Source organism: Populus alba, chromosome 8 (genome assembly GCF_005239225.2).
Source record: "Populus alba chromosome 8, ASM523922v2, whole genome shotgun sequence".
Lineage (NCBI taxonomy): Eukaryota > Viridiplantae > Streptophyta > Magnoliopsida > Malpighiales > Salicaceae > Populus > Populus alba.
The window spans coordinates 2,104,574-2,123,528 of NC_133291.1; the positions used below are offsets into that span (position 1 = coordinate 2,104,574).

Consider the following 18,955-nt stretch of genomic DNA (forward strand, 5'->3'; position numbering starts at 1 on the left):
AGGAAACCTGTAATAAATTTTTGTTTTATCAGTCATGAGCTATCTTTTCTGTACATATTGTCAAAGTGCATGGAAAATGATAAAATAAATTAAGTAAAAGGAAACTTTATTTTAATTTGTGTATGAACGCAATCCAGTGCACGTCATAATTCTCAAAAACTCTCAGTCTTACAAGTTAAGCAGAAGAGAAAAGAAGACACAAAAATAGGGAAAAAAATACGAGAGAGAGGGAGAGACTCACAAGTTGTAGAAAATATCAAAACAATGAGGAATGCCAACTTAAAAGAAGCTTTCTCCATCCTTCTTCCTTTGTTTTTTCTTTTCTTTCTTTCGTAGTAGAGTGCTTATTGAGAAAAATTAATATCTCTCTGTGTGTTTTCACGATATAGAGAAATAACGAGTGGTATTTATAATAGAGTAGACTAATCACTGAAGTTCGTGAAATATATATATATATATATATATATATATATATATATATATATATATATGGTTGTCTATTTTTTTGATTCAAGTTCTATAAATAGAATCGCTAATTATGGAAACATATATCAAGTCAAAAGATTAAATCAAGAAATTTTGATAATTGAAGATTGTAATCTATTCCTTAATTAAAGAATATTTTGATTGAATTCTATCAATACGTACAATTACTAATCATGAAGAAAATTAAAAACCATGCAAAAAGATGAAATCAATACAATCACATTAATTAAGAAAAAAATAACTAAGATTTTTTTTTTTGAATTTAAGGATTTTTTTTATGATTAAGTCAGTAATTTTTTGAGAAAAAATACAATAATATTAAAGTGAGATATTATGAAAATAAATATACAGTAAATAATAAAGATTTTGATTCCATTATTTAAAGAATTCATGATCTATTTATAATTATGAATCTTTTTATAAAGATGAGAACTAGAGTTTAATATTGTCCTAATAATATTAAAAAATATATTATGTATATATTAATATTGATGAGAAATATTCCTAATATATGTGTTCATATAAATGAAAATATGTAAGCATTTAAAGGATATAAAAATATAGTGAATGTTTAGATGATTTTTATACACCTAATAAATATAGAAAAAGTAAAATATAAAACATAGTATTAATGTATACTAGATTATTGTTTTAAAAATTTTGTTTTTCAGGACATTAAATTTATTTAACTGTATTAATAAAAAAATCAATTTATTCTGATTAATTTGATAATATTCAATAAATTTCATGAAAAAAATGATATTACCTTTTTGTTAAATTTTTTTTATAAGAATAGCAAAATTCTAATACAAAGGGCAATGTCTCTGTAATTACAATGTTTTAACTGATGTGTTTTAATTTTTCTTTTTAATTTTAATAATAAGTTATCATGCATCAATACAATACTACCCTCTCCTTCGGTGCTCCATAAGAAAACTGATACCTTGCCAAGACTGCAGCCTTGAGCTGAAAGTCCAATCGAACGGTCAAAAAAGAGTTCCAGTTCTGATATTTCCTTTGATTTTTTCAACTAGTAGCTTGTGAAAGCCACCCCCATAATCCCCCAAAAAAACAGAAAAAATAATAATCTACCTTTCCTTCCTCCTCTTTCAGGGCATGAAGGGAACCGCAACACCTGTCTCTTTATATTGAAATCTAGAGTTTCTTTTAGCAAATTGCTATATTTCCTTCTTCAAACATGTCTAAGATCTTACACAGCCCACCATCTCTCAGATTTCTGTCTCCAAACTCAATACCACGTGACCCATCACGTGAATTGTCAGTATTAAGTAGTACTATTTCATGTCCAAATCCCGCAATTTCGATTTTCAAGAAACTTTCTTCTCCCGGAAAATTTAATTTGCCGGGGAAAAATAGAGTCTTTCGTGCTTGGAGCCAAGAGGGGTCTTTGCAAGAGGTGGATGATTCTCCCGTTTCGTTTGAGTTGGAGCCCATTTACAGTGAGAGTCAGTTTGATCGTGTGATAGCAGAGGCACAGCAACTTGAGGAATCTGTTATCATTGTTTGGTGTGTGGCGTTAGTTTGTCTCTGGGTTTTGTTTTAATTGGTTAGACTTTGCTTTAGTTAGGGCTGTTTCTGCATCTGGGTCAATTTTTTTTCAATGAAAAAAATATGAGAAAAGGAGCAAGTTCAGATTTTTTTACTCTCGTAGCAGTTTCGATAAAATGTCTTTGTTTGTCATGTTTTTGTTCCAATTGCTTGGTTTCTGAAACTGGTTTATATGGTTAAAGAGAAATCTTGGCAAACAGGAGTGCAAATTTTCATCTTTGTGGGTTTATTTGTGTGTTCTGTGTTGAACTTTAAGTAACAGTTCCTTCTCATCTAGGATGAGTTACTGTATAACAATTGGTTTATATGGTCATATTTGCTCTTGTAGGATGGCAAGCTGGTGCAGAAAATGTATATATTTGAAACCAAAATTGGAAAAGTTGGCAGCTGATTACTATAGAAGGTTTGCTCTATTTTCGTTTCTGATCGTCTATGGCTTAATTAGAGGGGAATTGCCCATTGGACATGTTGAAAATTGTATAGTTATTGAGAATGTTCCTTATTTTTGTATTCACTGATGCTACACAGATTGCGGTTTTACCGTGTTGATGTCAATAATGTTCCACACAAACTTGTTACCCGTGCAGGAGTCACTGTAAGTCTTATGGTTCCATATACTTTCTGTAATTCTTCCTTCTTTGTAACTTTATATCCAACAGCCAGGAGAAGTAAAATCTGATTGTAACTGAGCAGTTGTAAGTCTTTCTATCTAGGAAATAAGAGATGCAAAATCATTTTGGGAGGGGGAGATCTAGGGCTGGAAGAGGTTTGAAAATTTAGTTTAAGATCACTTTGAGAGGTGGGATGGCTCGATTTTTAGGTTCTGCCTAACCTCATGAAACATTTTACTAGTTGGTGAATGATTGAGTAGTACTGGCTATTTCTTGTCATAAATTCAACTCCAAGGCTATTCCTGTCACAAAAACTTTTAACATGCACAGGCATATAAAAAAACAAAGAACGCAGGCATCTTGAAGGTTAATCCCATGTTTTCTGTTTGCTCCAGCAAAATATACATTCTAAGCACTTGTGATTAACAGTTAATTGTTTGATTTTTCATGTATTTGTTTGCTGTGGACCGTGAAATCTGTGCAGAAAATGCCAACCATTCAGGTAATTGCCATTTTGATTGTATGTTTTTGAGATTCAATATTTTCCTTCTGCACTTGTCTTCCTAAAGCTGTTTCTCTTTGTTTTACAGCTATGGAAGGATAGCAAGAAACAGGCAGAGGTGATTGGCGGTCACAAAGCATATTTGGTCGTTAATGAAGTCCGTGAAATGATTGAAAATGAGGATACCTTGTGAATTATGGTATTGCTCGCCATTCTTTTTTCCTGACCGGTATCTCTTTATTTCTGGTTTTTTTTTTTTCGCTCTGTAAAAAAAACATTACATAGAGAAGAAGAAGAATGTCCTTTTTTTTTTTTTTTTTTTTTTTTTTATGATTTCGGCCTTGGTTAAATAACCTCATCTGCTGCAAAAAGAATAGATGAGGAATACTGATCTGCAGCAAAAAGAAAATATACTTTGAGAAATACACAATAAATAAAAAACCGGTGACCTCATCACTGCTAAATCAAATTGTTGTTTTTCTCCTTCGTTTTGTGTTAAATTGTTTAGGTGGTGATGGGCCTAGGATTTATATCCCTCGGACAAGGCCCATAGACCCTCGTACTACATCGGGCCGGGTAATATTTATAGGCCCAAGATTATTGTGGATCTCACAATATAAGTTAATTACGAGTGCCTGGGCTAAAATATCGAAGTTGAAACACTTATATATTTATAAAAATAAGTTTATTAATGTGATAACACGTCAACTATTAATAATAAACATATTAATATTAACATGTTAAATTGAGATATCTACTTAGCTGGCAAGTGTATAAAAATATCAATGTATCCTGTAATGGTGTTGTTAAATTCAATAAATATTATGAAGACGGCACTCAAATGTATGATTTTTTATAGTCTCTCTCTTTTTTTAAAATATAAATATTTATGGTTTCATGGGAAAATCGTAAAATGAATTCGATAATTTAACAGAGAGAGAGAGAGAGTAGATGTTGAGAGAGAGAGACTTCTAACGACACCTCAAGAATGCTGCCCATGCACGTATCGACCGTCTATCACCGTCCATTATCGATCAACGGTCCTCACAATTCCCTCTCTTTTTTCACTCTCTATAAAAGAATAAATAAATAATTGGAAACAGAGAAAGTGACCGTTTCTCAAGAATCTCCTCTCTCCATGCTCTCGCTCCCTCTGTAAATCCCCCCCCCCTCTCTCCCCGCTTTTTTTCCACGATTTTTTATATTACCTCTCATTAATCAAGAAGCTCTCCTCAATTATATACACGACATCGTTTGTTGCTTAACCCTTTTTCCTAAGTTTCGCATTTGATTCTTGTCTATTTTAGATTCTTTTTAAAAAATAAAACTATATGCGTGTATTGATTATTTATTTATTTATTTTATTAGGTTGCAGTTCTTTCATTGATGTGGGGATTAGTCGTGAAGGTATGGAATCTTGATGCAATTAAAGATTTCTTTTGTTTGATTTTAATTTCTTGAAGCACTGTTTGGTTGCTGAGAAACAACGCTAAAAAAATGGAATAAAATGTATGAGCTTTTCCTGTATTAATTTTAAATACGTAAATGCAATAATAAAAGTTCGATTTTCTTGCTTGATTAATTAATAATTTTTATGCGATATAGACAATGGGCTTAGATTTTAGTTTATTTTACGTCTGGTTATCTTTTTACACGTCTGGTTATGTTCCTGTGCTCACATTATGTTTATTTTTTCTAAAATTTTATATTCCAGAAATCCTAATCTTGCTAAATGTGCCAGTTTACTCGACCCCTTTTTCTTAAATTGAATTTCGTAATTTTTCTCAGCGACCGAACAGAGAATTAGTGTTATAGTTTGGATTTTTAATTTTTAATTTGATCCCTTTTTTTTCTTTTTTTTTTTAAATGAGTTTTGTAAATTTTCTTAGCAAGTAAACATATAGAATTGGTGGGGATGTTTGGATTTATTTATTTTTGATTTGGTTGTTTATTGTATTTTTCTTATATTCAGTTTCTTTGAGAGATGTTCACTGGTAGCAGTAACATAGAGATGCTACCGACTGTGGATGATTATCTACAAGGGGGGTTCGGTGGTAATTTAGAGGATAATTTGCAGAGCGAACTAGAACTGATTCTACAAGCATGTCGTCGTAGTCAACGCATAGAAAGGGATCTTGATAGATATAGGAGTGGCAGTGCTCCGCCTACTGTTGAGGGATCATTAAGCGCTGTGGGAAGCCTTTTTAGGAACAATAATTTGAGTGACATCAATAGTGTCACTAGTAGTAATGGTAACTGTAACAATGTGGTTTTGAACGAAGAGGAGATTCGCTCGCACCCATCTTACCTTTCGTATTACTATTCTCATGACAGCATTAACCCAAGATTGCCCCCACCTTTGTTGTCAAAGGAGGATTGGCGTGTTGCACAAAGGTTTCAGTCTTCAGGATCTATGTTTGGTTGTATTGGCAACTTGAGGAAGAATAAGGTGGTAGAAGATAGCGATAGTCCATCGCTGTTTTCAATACAGCCAGGACTTTCAGTGCATAAGGTTGACATTGATTTGACAGAATCGAGTAATTCAAGTAGAAATAATGTCATCAGGAATGCTTCATCCAAGTGGCTTGATAGAGGTTCCAGTGATCTTGGATTGCAGCGCTCCAGGCTTGGTGCAAGGAGGAAAAGTTTTGCTGACACTCTACAGGTATTGGATATAGCAATATAAAAATAAAGAGCTTTTACGAGAATCAACTTACCAATTGTTTAATAATACTACAAGGACTGGTAGCTGAACAATAGCAATATCATATTTGGTTCTGCCATTTGTGCATAAAATGATGTTGAAGGAGTTTTTTTTATTACAATGATGGCAATTATCAAAGTCTATTTTAGCTTATCGAGGACAAAATGTTTGCACTAGTTGATAAATTTTAAGGTTGAAGAATGAGACTATGAGTGAAGCAAATTTATCATTAATTAAGCAACAAACTGTACTACATACAAGTGACGTTAAATCTGGGAGTCTTTACTGATTAAAAGATTATCAGTAATTAAGCAACAATTGTTTGATCAAGTGAGGGAACTTATGGATAATTTTCATAAAAATCACCTTCATTTTTATGTTCATTATACTTGAAAATGGTTTTGGTATTGCCCATAGTTATTCAACCAATTTAATTTGATTCACCTGAAATGTACACCAGCAAATGCTAGGTATTGCGTTCTATTGTATCTTTTTTGTGCTAGGTGTTGCATTTCATTTCACTTTTTAAATGACATTTTTATGTTTCAGGAAGGACTTGATCAGCCCACTTCTATGCCAGGTCACCTATCTTCCCCAGCAAGTCATACTACTTTTGCTGATCTTCTGGATACAACTGGTGAATGTGATCCTCATCAAGTTGGGTTACATGATGGAATGGAATCCCTGGAAGGCTTGTATTCTGGAGCAGCTACCACTGCCTTCACAGGAACTCAAAGCCACAGCAATACCTTTTCTCACTCCTTTGTATCTGCTGTGGGCTCATCATTGTCTAGGAGTACAACACCTGAACAGCAGCTGCTTGGGAGGCCTGCTATTTCTAGTCTACATCCTGTTGGCAGCAGAGTTGGTCCTATTGAGAAGAAGAATGCTGTTGGCATGACTGTCCAAAAAAATCATTCTTCTGGGATTACCGAGCTTGGGGAAATTGCTAATACGTTGTCTGGATTAAGCCTTTTGAACACTAGACTCACAGATCAGGAGATTCATACACGAGGCCAACTGCAAATGGATCTGGACAGTGAGCCACATTTTCCTTTTAACATGTCAAATGGTGCTGAGCAGGCTCTGCATCAGCAACTCATAGAAACATCGAAGGTAGAAAATCTCTCATTTTCTACCAACCATACTGATATGCCGAGAAACAACAGGATCATACCAAACAATAATGCTTCTAAGATAAGTTATAATGGAGAAGTTAGTATTCCCAGAAGAACTTCTTCTTCTACCAATCTTCACTCACAAATGAATTCCTTGGGCCTTGGAAGTTTGGAAAGATCAAATGTTTATCATCAAAATGCAAATATTCCAATTATGGATTTCACTGGCCATGTACCTGATGATTATTCGACACTGAAACTGAATTCAATGATCAAGAATCATTTTGACGCAGGTTATCTTCGTTTCTTTTGAGCTTTCACTGAAATTATTTGTACATTATACGCGTGGATAGATACATACATTTCTTGCTGGCTTGAAATTTTGTTTTTGCTTTAGGTGGTGTTGGAATTGGGAATGGTTTCAATAGACTGGGAAATCAAGTAGGGTCTGATCTTCGTTCTCCAGTTCTGGAACCAAGCTATAGTCAGTCCTTGCAAAGAATGTTGGATTATGCAACACATGCTGTAGCTAGGTCAAGTGAGCCTCCAGTTAGAGATTATTTTGGCACTTCGGAGGGAGACTTGGACAGGATTCAAAAAGCTTATCTTGAGACATTGCTTGTTCAACAGAAGCAACAATACGAATTGCCAATTCTAACCAAATCTGGTGGGTTGAATCAGGGATACCATAGGAATTCATCTTATAATCTTAGCATGCCATATCCAGAGAACTCAGCAGTGAAATCTATGCTTCCTTCTGTTGGATCTGGGGGTTTTCAGAGTGGGCGAGCTTCACACTTAGCTTCCGTGATGAGGAGTTCGATGGGAGGATCCACTGGGTCATGGCAGTCTGATATTGGCTGCAATGCTGAAAGAAAACAGTCTTCATCCTTTATGGATGAATTTAAGAACAACAAGACTGGTTCTTTTGAACTTTCAGACATTGTTGGCCATGTTGTTGAATTCAGGTATATATTGAATTCTTTCTGGTGTTTGTTTCTCTCATACAGTATCTGGACTCTGAGTTTAACATTTCCTCTTGTGCAATGCAGCACAGATCAGTATGGAAGTCGGTTTATTCAGCAGAAACTAGAAACTGCTTCAGTTGAAGAGACGAACAAGATATTCCCTGAGATTATTCCTCTTGCTCGTAACTTGATGACTGATGTTTTTGGAAATTATGTTATACAAAAGGTACATGTTTTTTTTTTATTTGAAATTCTAACTGCTGATTATCTCCTTTACAACTCCATGCTCTGTGTATGATTTATTAATATTACATTGTTATTCTTGAATGCACAGTTTCTTGATCAAGGTACAGAAAGTCAAAGAATGGAGTTAGCTAGTCAGCTTACTGGTCATGTTTTACCTCTCAGTCTTCAAATGTATGGGTGCAGAGTAATCCAGAAGGTACTTTTCTGAGTCCCTTGTTGTCATAAATACATGTGCACATGTGACATGTCCATGATGCACACACTCTTGTATGTTTGTTCTCGGCATCTTTCTTTAAGATTTTTACTGGACATGGATCTGCTTGAAGCAAGCATACTTCTATGTGAATATTGTTGTTGGTGATGCATATTTTGCTAAGCAATATCCGGTTCCTGGGCATTTTAATTTATCACTGTGATGTGGCTTGGTGTAATGCCAGGGATTTCCTTAGATGCATAATTAAAATATTATGATTAAGTATCTCTTACATGCATCCATCACAAGGAACGAAGAGGAATTATCTGATCAGGGCGTGAAATGCAGATTACCACCTTACATTCAAGATCATGTCCCTTTTCTGGCCATCAAAATTACTTAATGTGCTAAATCTGACCACAGGCTTTGGAGGTGATTGACGTGGATCGACAGACTGAAATGGTGGCAGAGCTAGATGGCTCTGTCATGAAATGTATTCGTGATCAGAATGGTAATCATGTTATTCAGAAGTGTATAGAGTGTGTTCCAGGAGATCGAATACAGTTCATCACCTCAGCTTTCTATGGGCAAGTTGTGGCCCTTTCCACCCACCCTTATGGTTGCCGTGTTATCCAGGTAAAAAATTACTCACTATTCACTCTCTTGATGGAAATATATTATCATATTTGACTTGTCAATTTTTTGATTTGGCACCAACAGAGGGTCTTGGAGCATTGTAAGGACATGAATACACAGCAAGTTATTATGGATGAAATTATGCAGTCTGTATGCGCTTTGGCACAAGATCAATATGGAAATTATGTCATTCAGGTATTGAAATTTTCCAGCTATGCTAGTATTGACTGGCGAATGAAATCCTTTGTTCCTAGGATATTAGTTTGTCCAGTCATTCTTGCCCTGCATGCTAATCCTAAAATTTTAGTTTTTCTGTCAAAATCCATTGAATATGAAAGATAATCAAGGCAGAATTAGTCTGTAATTTACAGGGATTTATTTTTCTTCTTGGTTCAAATATTATCCTATTAATCTTATTTTCCAGCTAAAACAATATCTAACAATATAAAAACCTTTAGGAGACTGGAAAATTATTTCCATGTGAAAGATCATATATTGCAGATATGAGTTAAGAAAATTGAGTGGCACAGCTTTTCTTTCCTGGACTGGTAATGAAGTCATTGATGTGTAAGTGGAAAGTATTCGCGTGCCAAGTATGAAAGTTATGCAAAGTTATAATTTATAATATCCTTTTAAATCTTCACCTTCACCTTCACGGATTCAATTTTTGTCAGATTCACCTTCATCTGTTAGAGCGCTCTGCATCCATATTGACTTCTCTATGTTGACTAAAGATATGGGTTTGATCTTGTTTTTGGATTATGTTGCATCATTGGCATGAAATGGGTGGCCTTGTTCTGTGTTTAACTGTTCCGCTATTGTGCTGCATCATTAGTTTCCTGATGTTCGTACTTTTGTTTTTCTATAGCATGTCCTGGAGCATGGTAAGCCACAACAACGATCTGTTATTATTAGAAAGCTTGCAGGACAGATTGTTTTGATGAGTCAGCAGAAATTTGCTTCTAATGTTGTGGAGAAGTGCTTGACATTTGGTGGCCCTTATGAGCGCCAGCTTTTGGTGAATGAGATGCTTGGTTCCACTGATGAAAATGAGCCCTTGCAGGTCATATTAGCATTCACAACCCTTACCCCCTCCTCCCTGTGGTCATATTGGAAACACATGCACACACAAAGATTAAAGATTACAGATGTTTTCAGATGTGTTTTCCAAAACTAATTTGATTGTTTCTACTCCTTGCCATATACCTCCATTGTTGTATGTTTTTTTTTTTCTGCTAAATATTCTAAATATCCGGTACTCTGCAGAATTAAGCTTTTGATTATGGAACACTTGAATGATCATCCAATCGTAACATGTTCTTCTCTCATGAATATCAAGATTACTGCAGCCTATGCTTGTCTCAAGGCTTCCAATTTTGGTTTTTATTTACTTTCACTGATCATTGCCTGGATGACCAATGTGTTTGGAATACAAAACTGCAGGCTATGATGAAAGATCCGTTTGGAAATTATGTTGTACAAAAGGTTCTTGAGACCTGCGATGGTCGAAGTCTAGAGTTAATTCTTTCTCGCATTAGGATTCATTTGAGTGCCCTGAAGAGATACACTTATGGTAAACATATTGTTTCGCGCATTGAGAAGCTCATCATAACTGGAGGTGAGGAATCTTTGTAGTTTGTTCTTGGAAAATTCAATTGCTCGTCTTTGCCTGGTTTACTTGTAACCAGCGTCCATACATGATTCTTTCTCTCTCGTATGCAGAAAGGCGTATCCGATTGTCACTCGCAGTCTCCCCCTGACATGATTTAATCTGGAAACATGGAAGGCACTTTTTCTTTGACGCCATAAAAAGCAAAAAGGGCATGCAAATTTTGTACAGCTAACATGGAAGGTGATTTTTGCAAGTTGTCATCGCATAGCTTGGTTCCTTGAAGAGAATAATAGATGTAAATAAGCAGGAAAACTGCATGCTTTGGGGAATAAGATGTTTTCGTTTTTGTCAATATCTGATTGTATATGCAGCTCACAGAATAAAGGTAAATTTAGGCTAGAGAGGCAATTTATAGTTGATCAGTCTCCTCTTGGAGTACAGTCGCAATCTGTCAAAAGGAATGGAATGTAAATGTTACTAGCAGGCGTAAAAGATGATATTTGATCTTTTTGCTTCAGAAGACCCGGCCCGTGTTTTAGATTGTTGCACAGGAATTGGATTTTCTCATCTTCTTACTGATTGGAATTTGTCGAGAATATTTTATTTTGATTTGTTTACATCAATTCAATAATTATCCTGACAAGGGCTTGAAATTACCTGCAAGCACTGGTCATCAACAAGCTCAACCACCTCTGTGCTGTAACTAGAGTTGCGATATTCTCTTGGTGAAGTCTATTCAAATAATTAGTGATACTCTCAAAACTACATTAAGAAATTTACACAACGATAGAGAGTTTGCACATATCCGTGGCTGAAATTCAATTGAGACGGCAGGTATAATAATCCAGTAATTAGAGAGGTTAAATAGACCAAGTACCTGAAGGAAGTGAATCAGAATCACCCGACAAGAATACAGACTTTCAGCTCTAATTCACTTCATCGTTACAATCTACCTATTTCAACACACTCTTCTTCTTCATCAGCACATTCCAAATCTAAATCCAGTTTTGGACGTTCGACATAAGGATTGTTCACTCTTCTGCTCTTCAGAATCACCTGTGATTCCTTCATCAAGTTAATGTACTTATTCCTGATCCTCAACATGGGATGTCTCTCAATGGCCATTTTATCACAATAAGCCTCCTTAAGAATAGCAGTGCAAGTTTTATTCCTCAAAGACAGATAAAACATGTAGGGATGCCTTTCAAATGCTTTATGAACCTTCTGTGGTAACCCAAAATACTTCTTAAGACACAAAAGTCTCCTCCTTTCTGCAGAATGCTCAACGAACAAACAGAGCAACTCATGAAGAAACCCAACGACCCTTTTCTCAGCAATATCACTATTAGGATCCAAATGTGAATAATCCTCATATGGGGACACATATGGAACCTTTTGAAACTCTCTTAACCAAACCTCAATCTTCCTCCTTAGCCTCACACCCTTAGATGGGAAAAGTGGAAACTCAATTGCCTCCATAGTTTCATTGGAATACACTCCTTTTTTCATTGCATTTCTTTGCAGAACAGACAAAACCCTTTCATTGCTCTCAACGGCTAATCCCTTTAACCCTTCCTCCATCTCCACCACCCTAAAAGATCCATCAAGATTCATATCCAAACACTCCAAGAAATCCTCCGGCAAACCCAAATACCATAACATCCCTTGAATAACCTTCAAAGGCAACACCTTTTGTTTGCTCATCAAAATAAACTTCTTTAGCCTCTCTCTCAGATCCTCTTTACAATCCTCATACAACCTTCTCTCTTCTCTATCAATCTCAACAGCTTCTTGGGTCAATCTAAACCAAGGCAAATTATACTGAGGACCACTAAACTCCTCGAAGATCGATGGGTATTGCCTCAAAAACCTTGCAACCTTGATTTTCACATCAAAGTGCAAGCCTTTCTTTGACACGTCAGAGATTGGGATACAACCATTGGGGTTTTGGGCTATCACATTTTTCAAAGAAATGATGGGTTTAAGTTGAATGGACTTGTGTATGTGCTCTATTGTGTCAAGGTATTGATCTTTTTTCCATTTCATGTACACATCTACATAGTTCTTGGTTTGTGTGTATGTATATGGTGGGTTCTTGGCTTTATGGTTTATAAGGGAAAAGATTGGATTTTGAGAAGAGTGGAGTAAGATTTTTAGGGTTTTTGAGGTGGGTTTTTTGAAGAACATTAGATTTAGGGTTTTAGGGGTTTTGGTGGGTGATTATTGGAAGGGGGGGAAGATTTGGGGTGTCCTGTGACTTCTAATACAGAGCTTCCAGTTAGATAGTTGGTGGGGATGACTGGTCGTTTATAGGAAAACTTAAGATACACCAAGGTGTTGCAGCTTGGGTTGTCTTTTCGGAAAACAAAAAAACGGAAAAACAAAATTTTGTTCTTTTCCAATTACATGGCGTTCAATTTCGTCCGAAATCTATTCAAAATTGCCCCTCCAAGAAGGAAATGGCTAAGTGTTCTTTTTCATGTATTCTGGGTGTGGAAGGGAAATATTATCTGATTTCTCATGTATGAAATTGATATAATTATTTTTTAATGTTGGAATCTAGAGTTAGACAACACATTGGGTAAGGAAATAAAGTTTTTTCTTACAAACATTATAATGTTTTGTTGCATTAATAGTAAAAATATTCACAGATCAACTTTACTATAAGAACATATCTATTTATTAATGAGCTTAAACCACACTTAATTATTTTTTTTATATTGAACAGCTTTTAATTTATTTTTATTTATATTGGACTGTTATCCAAATTTTTTTCAATGACTTAATTAATATTGTTCACCAATAACAACAGTGACGAATTTAGTTTTCACATTTCTACGTAAGAAGAGCAACTCCCTTTTCTCCTGTTCTTTCCATTTCACAAACATTTTGACCATACTTCTTTTTTCTATTGGATTTACCCAATTTGTTCGGATTGAGCATTCTACAAAAAAAAAAAAAAAAGAATAGAAGCTGAAGAGCACAAAACTTCAAAAGTTTTCGACAAAGCAAACAGCATGCAAATACAGCAGCTACGATTTATTCATAAATAGTGTCACCGGTTCTGCCATGAAGGGTAAAAGAAAACCCTACTATTGCCCTGCCTACTATGTACAGTCAGAACTGCGGGAAAAGGAATGAAAAAATGACGGAAGATGGAACCCCTTTTTTTTTCTTTTTTTTTTTTTGGGGGGGGTCAAATCTAAAATATATAATATGCACATAGGTAGCTAAAATGGCGCAGCAATGGCATCCGCATTCCCCCTTTACTCTGATTCGCCAAATTGTGAGGCAATTGAATAGAATAGCCTCTCCATGTAATGAAAACTCTGAAGGTCATAGCTTCAAATCATCCAAGGTTCCACCACTTCTTCTTTTTCTTAGGCTCATACTGCGGTGCCTCTATTAGAGAGAGAGCAGCAATGGTAAAGCAGCTAAAACTGGTTAGAATTTAGGAAAAGACATATAAAATGCAAGTTAAACAAATCATACACTCATGACAACGTATCAGATGATATAATAAGAGACTTGCAAAATTTGCAAAAAGACATTTGTTTACCCCCAACAGTACTTCACCCATGGTGTTTTCATTGGGCAGCTCTTTTTTTTCCAGCCAAGAGATGCTCATGTTTTTCAAAATTGCTTTTATAGAAGACCAAGACAACATCAGATGGAAGCCAGAAAAAGATGGACCCTACTAAGAAGTATCATAGAACAATATTCATTGCTTTGACAAACAAGATCCAACTGTTTACCTCCTTCTGGATAAATAGAATTGTAGTGCACCTCCGCCCAAAAGCTCAAGAAAATAACTGCACAAAACACAAGTAGCAAGGGAATTGGATTTCAGATCTCATCCAACGTTTTCATGGATCTTTCTTTTCTTTATTCTTTTTTTTTTTTTGGAAACTAATTGGTTGAAGCTGAACAAGAATTTTCTTGTTCTGATCATTTTAGTGTTCACTGTAATAAACTTTTCCCCATTTTACATTTCCTATTTCCATAATCAAAAAAATTTTATTCTACAACCAAAAAATCTTACATGTAAAATTTCCACATATTAGAAAGATGGTGGAGCATTCTTAGCTTTTAGATTTGTATTAATCAACACACAAGTTCAAAATGTAAAATTTTCTAATCTTACCTCGATTGGACTTTTGAACTCTTGGAAGGATCTCGATGTAACATGTATCCTTGAATGAAGTTATCACAAATATCTTGATACCATACTGCAATTGCATGGCAACATGCATAGACAGTAGTTAAAGAAGCTTTAAGCCTCTAAAATAAAATGACCGACAGCAAACATGTAGCATACATGAAATCATAAAAAAATAATAATTAAAAAGTAATAAAGTAACGTAGCAAGCTTGCATGAAATTTCATGTTAGTAGCTACATTACTTGCATATTTCAAGTTGTATATGATGTGCAGTGAGAAAAAGATACTCAGAGAAGAACAGAAATTACACAATTTTTATCCTAGAAAGAATCGCTCATAAGCATAAAAGCAATTCATTTAATTAAAGTTATGAGAATTGATATAATAATCCCTAGTAGTCTCATGAAGAATTTGGGCTCACAAAAAGGCGGAGTGAGGGAAAAAGATTTATGTAACTCAATTCCACTAGTTGGAGATTCAGGCTTAGGTGAATTCAGTTGCATAACTAACTAGTTGAATCCATGTTTTCAATATCCATTAGTGATTATCATCAAATTCACAACCCGTTGATATTTTCCATAAAAAGGTTATTAAATAACGTGAAGATCAACAGAAAGAAAAGCAGACAAAAGAAGAGGGAATCTACAAGGTTATCTATTTTTCCATACCGAATCTGCAGCAGCCTGCAATGTAACGTGGTCACCCCATTCACCACTCCTAATTTTAGCCACATAAAAAGTACATACATATGAGCATGAGCATGAATCTATTTAAAGAAAGCTATGGGAAATTTTTCTTCAAAGAAAAAAAGAAGAAAGAAGGAAAGAAACAGAGATAAGTAACGAACTTGCTCATTTTCTTCAGATAGTCGTCATAAGCCATAGGAACATAGCTGCTGTACATTTGCGGCAGAGACTTGAGCTGATGAAATCAACATTGCGTGAAATATGATTACAGTCATGCTTACATGTATAAGAATGGATCAAGAAGACTCTAGTACAAGTACATAGAAGCACACTTATTAAAACACCAACCAACCTGATTGATAACTCGTTCTCTAACCAATTTGTGGTGCTCAGGAGAGCGATAGAGTTGATCTGACAGAGAACAAAACTGCAAAAACACATAAACAAGTGAGACATAACTTGAGCAAATAACACTAGGTAATAGAATTCTAGAAGCAAGCTTTTTGCACTACCATTTATCTTTAAAATAAAGTGGGTACCAACCTGACAGTTACCATCTCCTTGAACTTTATTCTCAACAAGAAAATACACCTTTAATCTAATAAAACAGAAAAGACATTGATATTAACAATATTGTTCAAGTCAAAATAATTTAGAGGCAAAACCACAACATCCATCAAGGAAGGAGACACATGAAACACACCAAAAACCTAGATCTCAAAACCCATACTGTAGGAGAACATGAATACATGGAAGATGCTAACACCCACACACAATGCCTTAGACACTGAAACCGCTACCCCCAAAATGTTAATAATTGATAATAATATGAATGTATCTATCTAGAAAATAAAGTTATCCACAACATTTTCCAATGCAAGGTATACCATAAGGCACCCAATAATCCACTTCCAGCCAGTTCTCTATCTCCTGTTGTAGTTTGAAGCAGTACATTATAATATAAAGAAAAATACTTGGGGATTCACACCTTATGAGATGGTCCAGGAGACAAATTTGCATAAAATTAAAAACACAGGAGAGGAATATATATACAACACCTTTCTAGCAGTCTTTGATGGTCTGACATCTGTTCATCCTCCGATGGTATTTCTCCATTAGTTTTAGGAACATGCTGCCAAAAACAGATGAGAAATTTAGGATACTCAATTCTTCATTTTTGAAAGGATATCAATCACTCAAGTATAGTTTGGCAGAAGTCATACTTACAGAAACAGGAACCATCTCAGTTATCCTCTTGCCCACTTCACCATCAAGAGCAGATTCATTTTCTATATTTAAAATAAGTGTCAGCTCTTCCATCTCGAGGGAATTTTCTCCATTGCTAGAAGATGAAGTAGGAATCAATATTTCATCCTTCTTGCTAGAATAATCTGCCATATTTTTGCTGCAATCATCAGCATCCATCATCATTTCACTGTGATCAACGGTGACTGTCTGATCATCCTCATGCTCTACACATGGCAGATAAAATAAAATACATCATGAAGAATACAGGGCCACAAATAACAATGGAATTGCATAGCAGGTGCGGAATTTTCTAGTACCAGAACCATGGTATGTTTCATGAGGACCAGGCCAGTGCTGTGTAATAATTGATTCTCGTTCAGTGTTATTTAACCCAGATGCTTCCACATAAGCAATCCTTGAAAGTTCTTCTTGGAGAGCAAGAGCAATAACAGCATCATTCTCCACATTACTTGCATATAACGGGTCATTATAATATTCTCTAACATACTCAATGTTAAATGTATCCATGCCATAACAAGTAACAGAATTACATGAACCAGAATTTGAAAGTGTACAAACATCAATTAGATCATGGAGACCCCATCGAACAACATCTGGATCCTGCTCGTATACAATCATCTTGGCTATCAAAATAAATGAAATCTCTTAAAGAAAGAACAACTGCCTTGTGATATGTACTTGCACAAATCTTTCTAATGGGCACCTGCAAAATTAGCCATAATCAAATTCACTATACAGAAACAAAACAAATAACTTCAAACTTTCACTAATTAAAAGTCAAAACTTTCTATATCCTACAATAAGGCCACAAAACCCACTTGCAGCGATCGAAATTAAACCCTCCTAATTTCAACATAAAAAACCACTCATGCAATTACGCTGCTAACCCAATTCCCATCCTTCAATCAAAACTTCATATTTCCAACATCAAGAAGCTACATCTTAGTTTAAACCTTAAAAGAAAACATCATTAAACAAACATTTATCACCAAATTCAATTAAAAAAAAATCAAATGCATCAACAAAGCAGAAAAAAGGACATAACTTTACTTTAAAAGAAAAAAACAAAAAAGTCATTTCCTTGAAACCCCTAACAACATTCAATTCAATCAAAAACCCCAGAGAAAAACAAAACCCATCACCAATTCAACCAAACACAACATAAAGTCTTCAGATTTCCAACATCAAGAAGCTACGTCTTAGTTTAACCCTTAAAAGAAAACATCATTAAACAAACATCTATCGCCAAATTTAATTAAAAAAAAATCAAATGCATCAACAAAGCAGCAAAAAGGACATAACTTTTACTTAAAAAAAAAAAAAATTATTTCCTTGAAACCCCTAACAACATTCAATTCAATCAAAAACCCCAGAGAAAAACAAAACCCATCACCAATTCAGCCAAACACAGCAAAAAGTCCAAACCTTATTCAGATAACATAAAATAAATCTGAATACAACAACATAAGTACGTACCTTGTTTAGGTTTTTAACTCCAAGATAGGCAACAAAGAATCTATCTTTTTCTTTTTTACTTTCCCTTTCGAACTAGATAGATAAAGGGATTTACTTGAAAACCGAACAAGTGACTAGGAAGACTCTTAACAGAAAGAATATCATAGAGATATTGGGTTTGGTAAAAGCGGCCGTCTGTTAAGGCATCCTTTGTTGAAATTTGTATAAAGCTGATGATGCCTTGCGTTGTGCTATCTCTGAATCCTCCGATCCTCGGTTTCTTAAGCCACGTGTATTTTGTCTGGATTATCTTTTTTCATTAGTTAACTTTTCGGTTTCTGCCTGTTAAGAGTTTTAAAGTTTTATTTATTTATTAATTTTGCGGATTAGTTTGATATTTTGACTAGGACCAGAAATGATTTGGGGCCCACTGTACAATTAGTTTCAACTTTCTACAATTAGTTTTTAGACTATTCCAATATTTTTTTGGAAGGTTGAGTATGTTGTTTGTTAGAAATTAATATTAATTATTGATGACTGAATTAACCATTAAACCCTAGGGATGTGCTGGTTATTAATTTCTGTGAGTCGTTGGATTTTTGGATTGTTTAGTAGAACATTTTTATTTTATTTTTTTATGATTTGCGGTATTATAGGATTAATACCATTTTTCCGTGGTTGCGTCTGCCAAACCACGGGAACAAAATTTTTGGTAAAATAACAAACATTATTTAGTACT

At 34.8% G+C, this 18,955-nt stretch overlaps 4 protein-coding genes across 12 annotated transcripts; 2 read left to right on the forward strand and 2 right to left on the reverse strand.

The window, feature by feature from the left end:
* Positions 1–1,398: 1,398 nt before the first annotated feature.
* LOC118052349 (thioredoxin-like 3-2, chloroplastic) lies at positions 1,399–4,081 on the forward strand. Its single transcript, XM_035063301.2, has 5 exons — positions 1,399–2,013; positions 2,384–2,458; positions 2,584–2,650; positions 3,151–3,168; positions 3,257–4,081. The coding sequence occupies exons 1-5, from the start codon at positions 1,685–1,687 to the stop codon at positions 3,359–3,361; spliced, it is 594 nt and encodes a 197-aa protein (XP_034919192.1). The 5' UTR covers positions 1,399–1,684; the 3' UTR covers positions 3,362–4,081.
* Positions 3,268–11,251, forward strand: LOC118052345 (pumilio homolog 4). Of its 9 annotated transcripts, XM_073410930.1 has the most exons (13): positions 4,166–4,323; positions 4,537–4,575; positions 5,141–5,833; positions 6,422–6,754; positions 7,067–7,283; positions 7,388–7,958; positions 8,043–8,184; positions 8,293–8,400; positions 8,821–9,033; positions 9,118–9,228; positions 9,902–10,096; positions 10,477–10,651; positions 10,756–11,251. In XM_073410930.1, exons 3-13 carry the CDS (start codon positions 5,153–5,155, stop codon positions 10,791–10,793), a joined length of 2,784 nt encoding a protein of 927 aa, XP_073267031.1. In that variant the 5' UTR covers positions 4,166–4,323; positions 4,537–4,575; positions 5,141–5,152; the 3' UTR covers positions 10,794–11,251. The 9 variants fall into 9 exon arrangements, 8 of the variants coding, with proteins under 8 accessions (XP_034919186.1, XP_073267033.1, XP_073267032.1 ...); XM_035063295.2 differs by lacking the exon at positions 4,166–4,323 and adding an exon at positions 3,268–3,367 and having other exon boundaries at positions 6,422–7,283; XM_073410932.1 differs by lacking the exon at positions 4,166–4,323 and adding an exon at positions 3,351–3,367 and having other exon boundaries at positions 5,503–5,833; positions 6,422–7,283.
* Positions 10,988–13,503, reverse strand: LOC118052347 (protein WHAT'S THIS FACTOR 9, mitochondrial). The gene has a single exon (XM_035063298.2). It carries the CDS (start codon positions 12,830–12,832, stop codon positions 11,588–11,590), a length of 1,245 nt encoding a protein of 414 aa, XP_034919189.1. The 5' UTR covers positions 12,833–13,503; the 3' UTR covers positions 10,988–11,587.
* A 139-nt stretch (positions 13,504–13,642) lies between these two features.
* Positions 13,643–18,560, reverse strand: LOC118052348 (OVARIAN TUMOR DOMAIN-containing deubiquitinating enzyme 9). Its single transcript, XM_035063300.2, has 11 exons — positions 18,238–18,560; positions 17,058–17,464; positions 16,720–16,964; positions 16,551–16,624; positions 16,036–16,090; positions 15,845–15,919; positions 15,654–15,727; positions 15,475–15,523; positions 14,790–14,874; positions 14,401–14,457; positions 13,643–14,047 (listed from the first exon to the last, which is right to left on the reverse strand). Exons 2-11 carry the CDS (start codon positions 17,377–17,379, stop codon positions 13,995–13,997), a joined length of 1,089 nt encoding a protein of 362 aa, XP_034919191.1. The 5' UTR covers positions 17,380–17,464; positions 18,238–18,560; the 3' UTR covers positions 13,643–13,994.
* Positions 18,561–18,955: the final 395 nt, after the last annotated feature.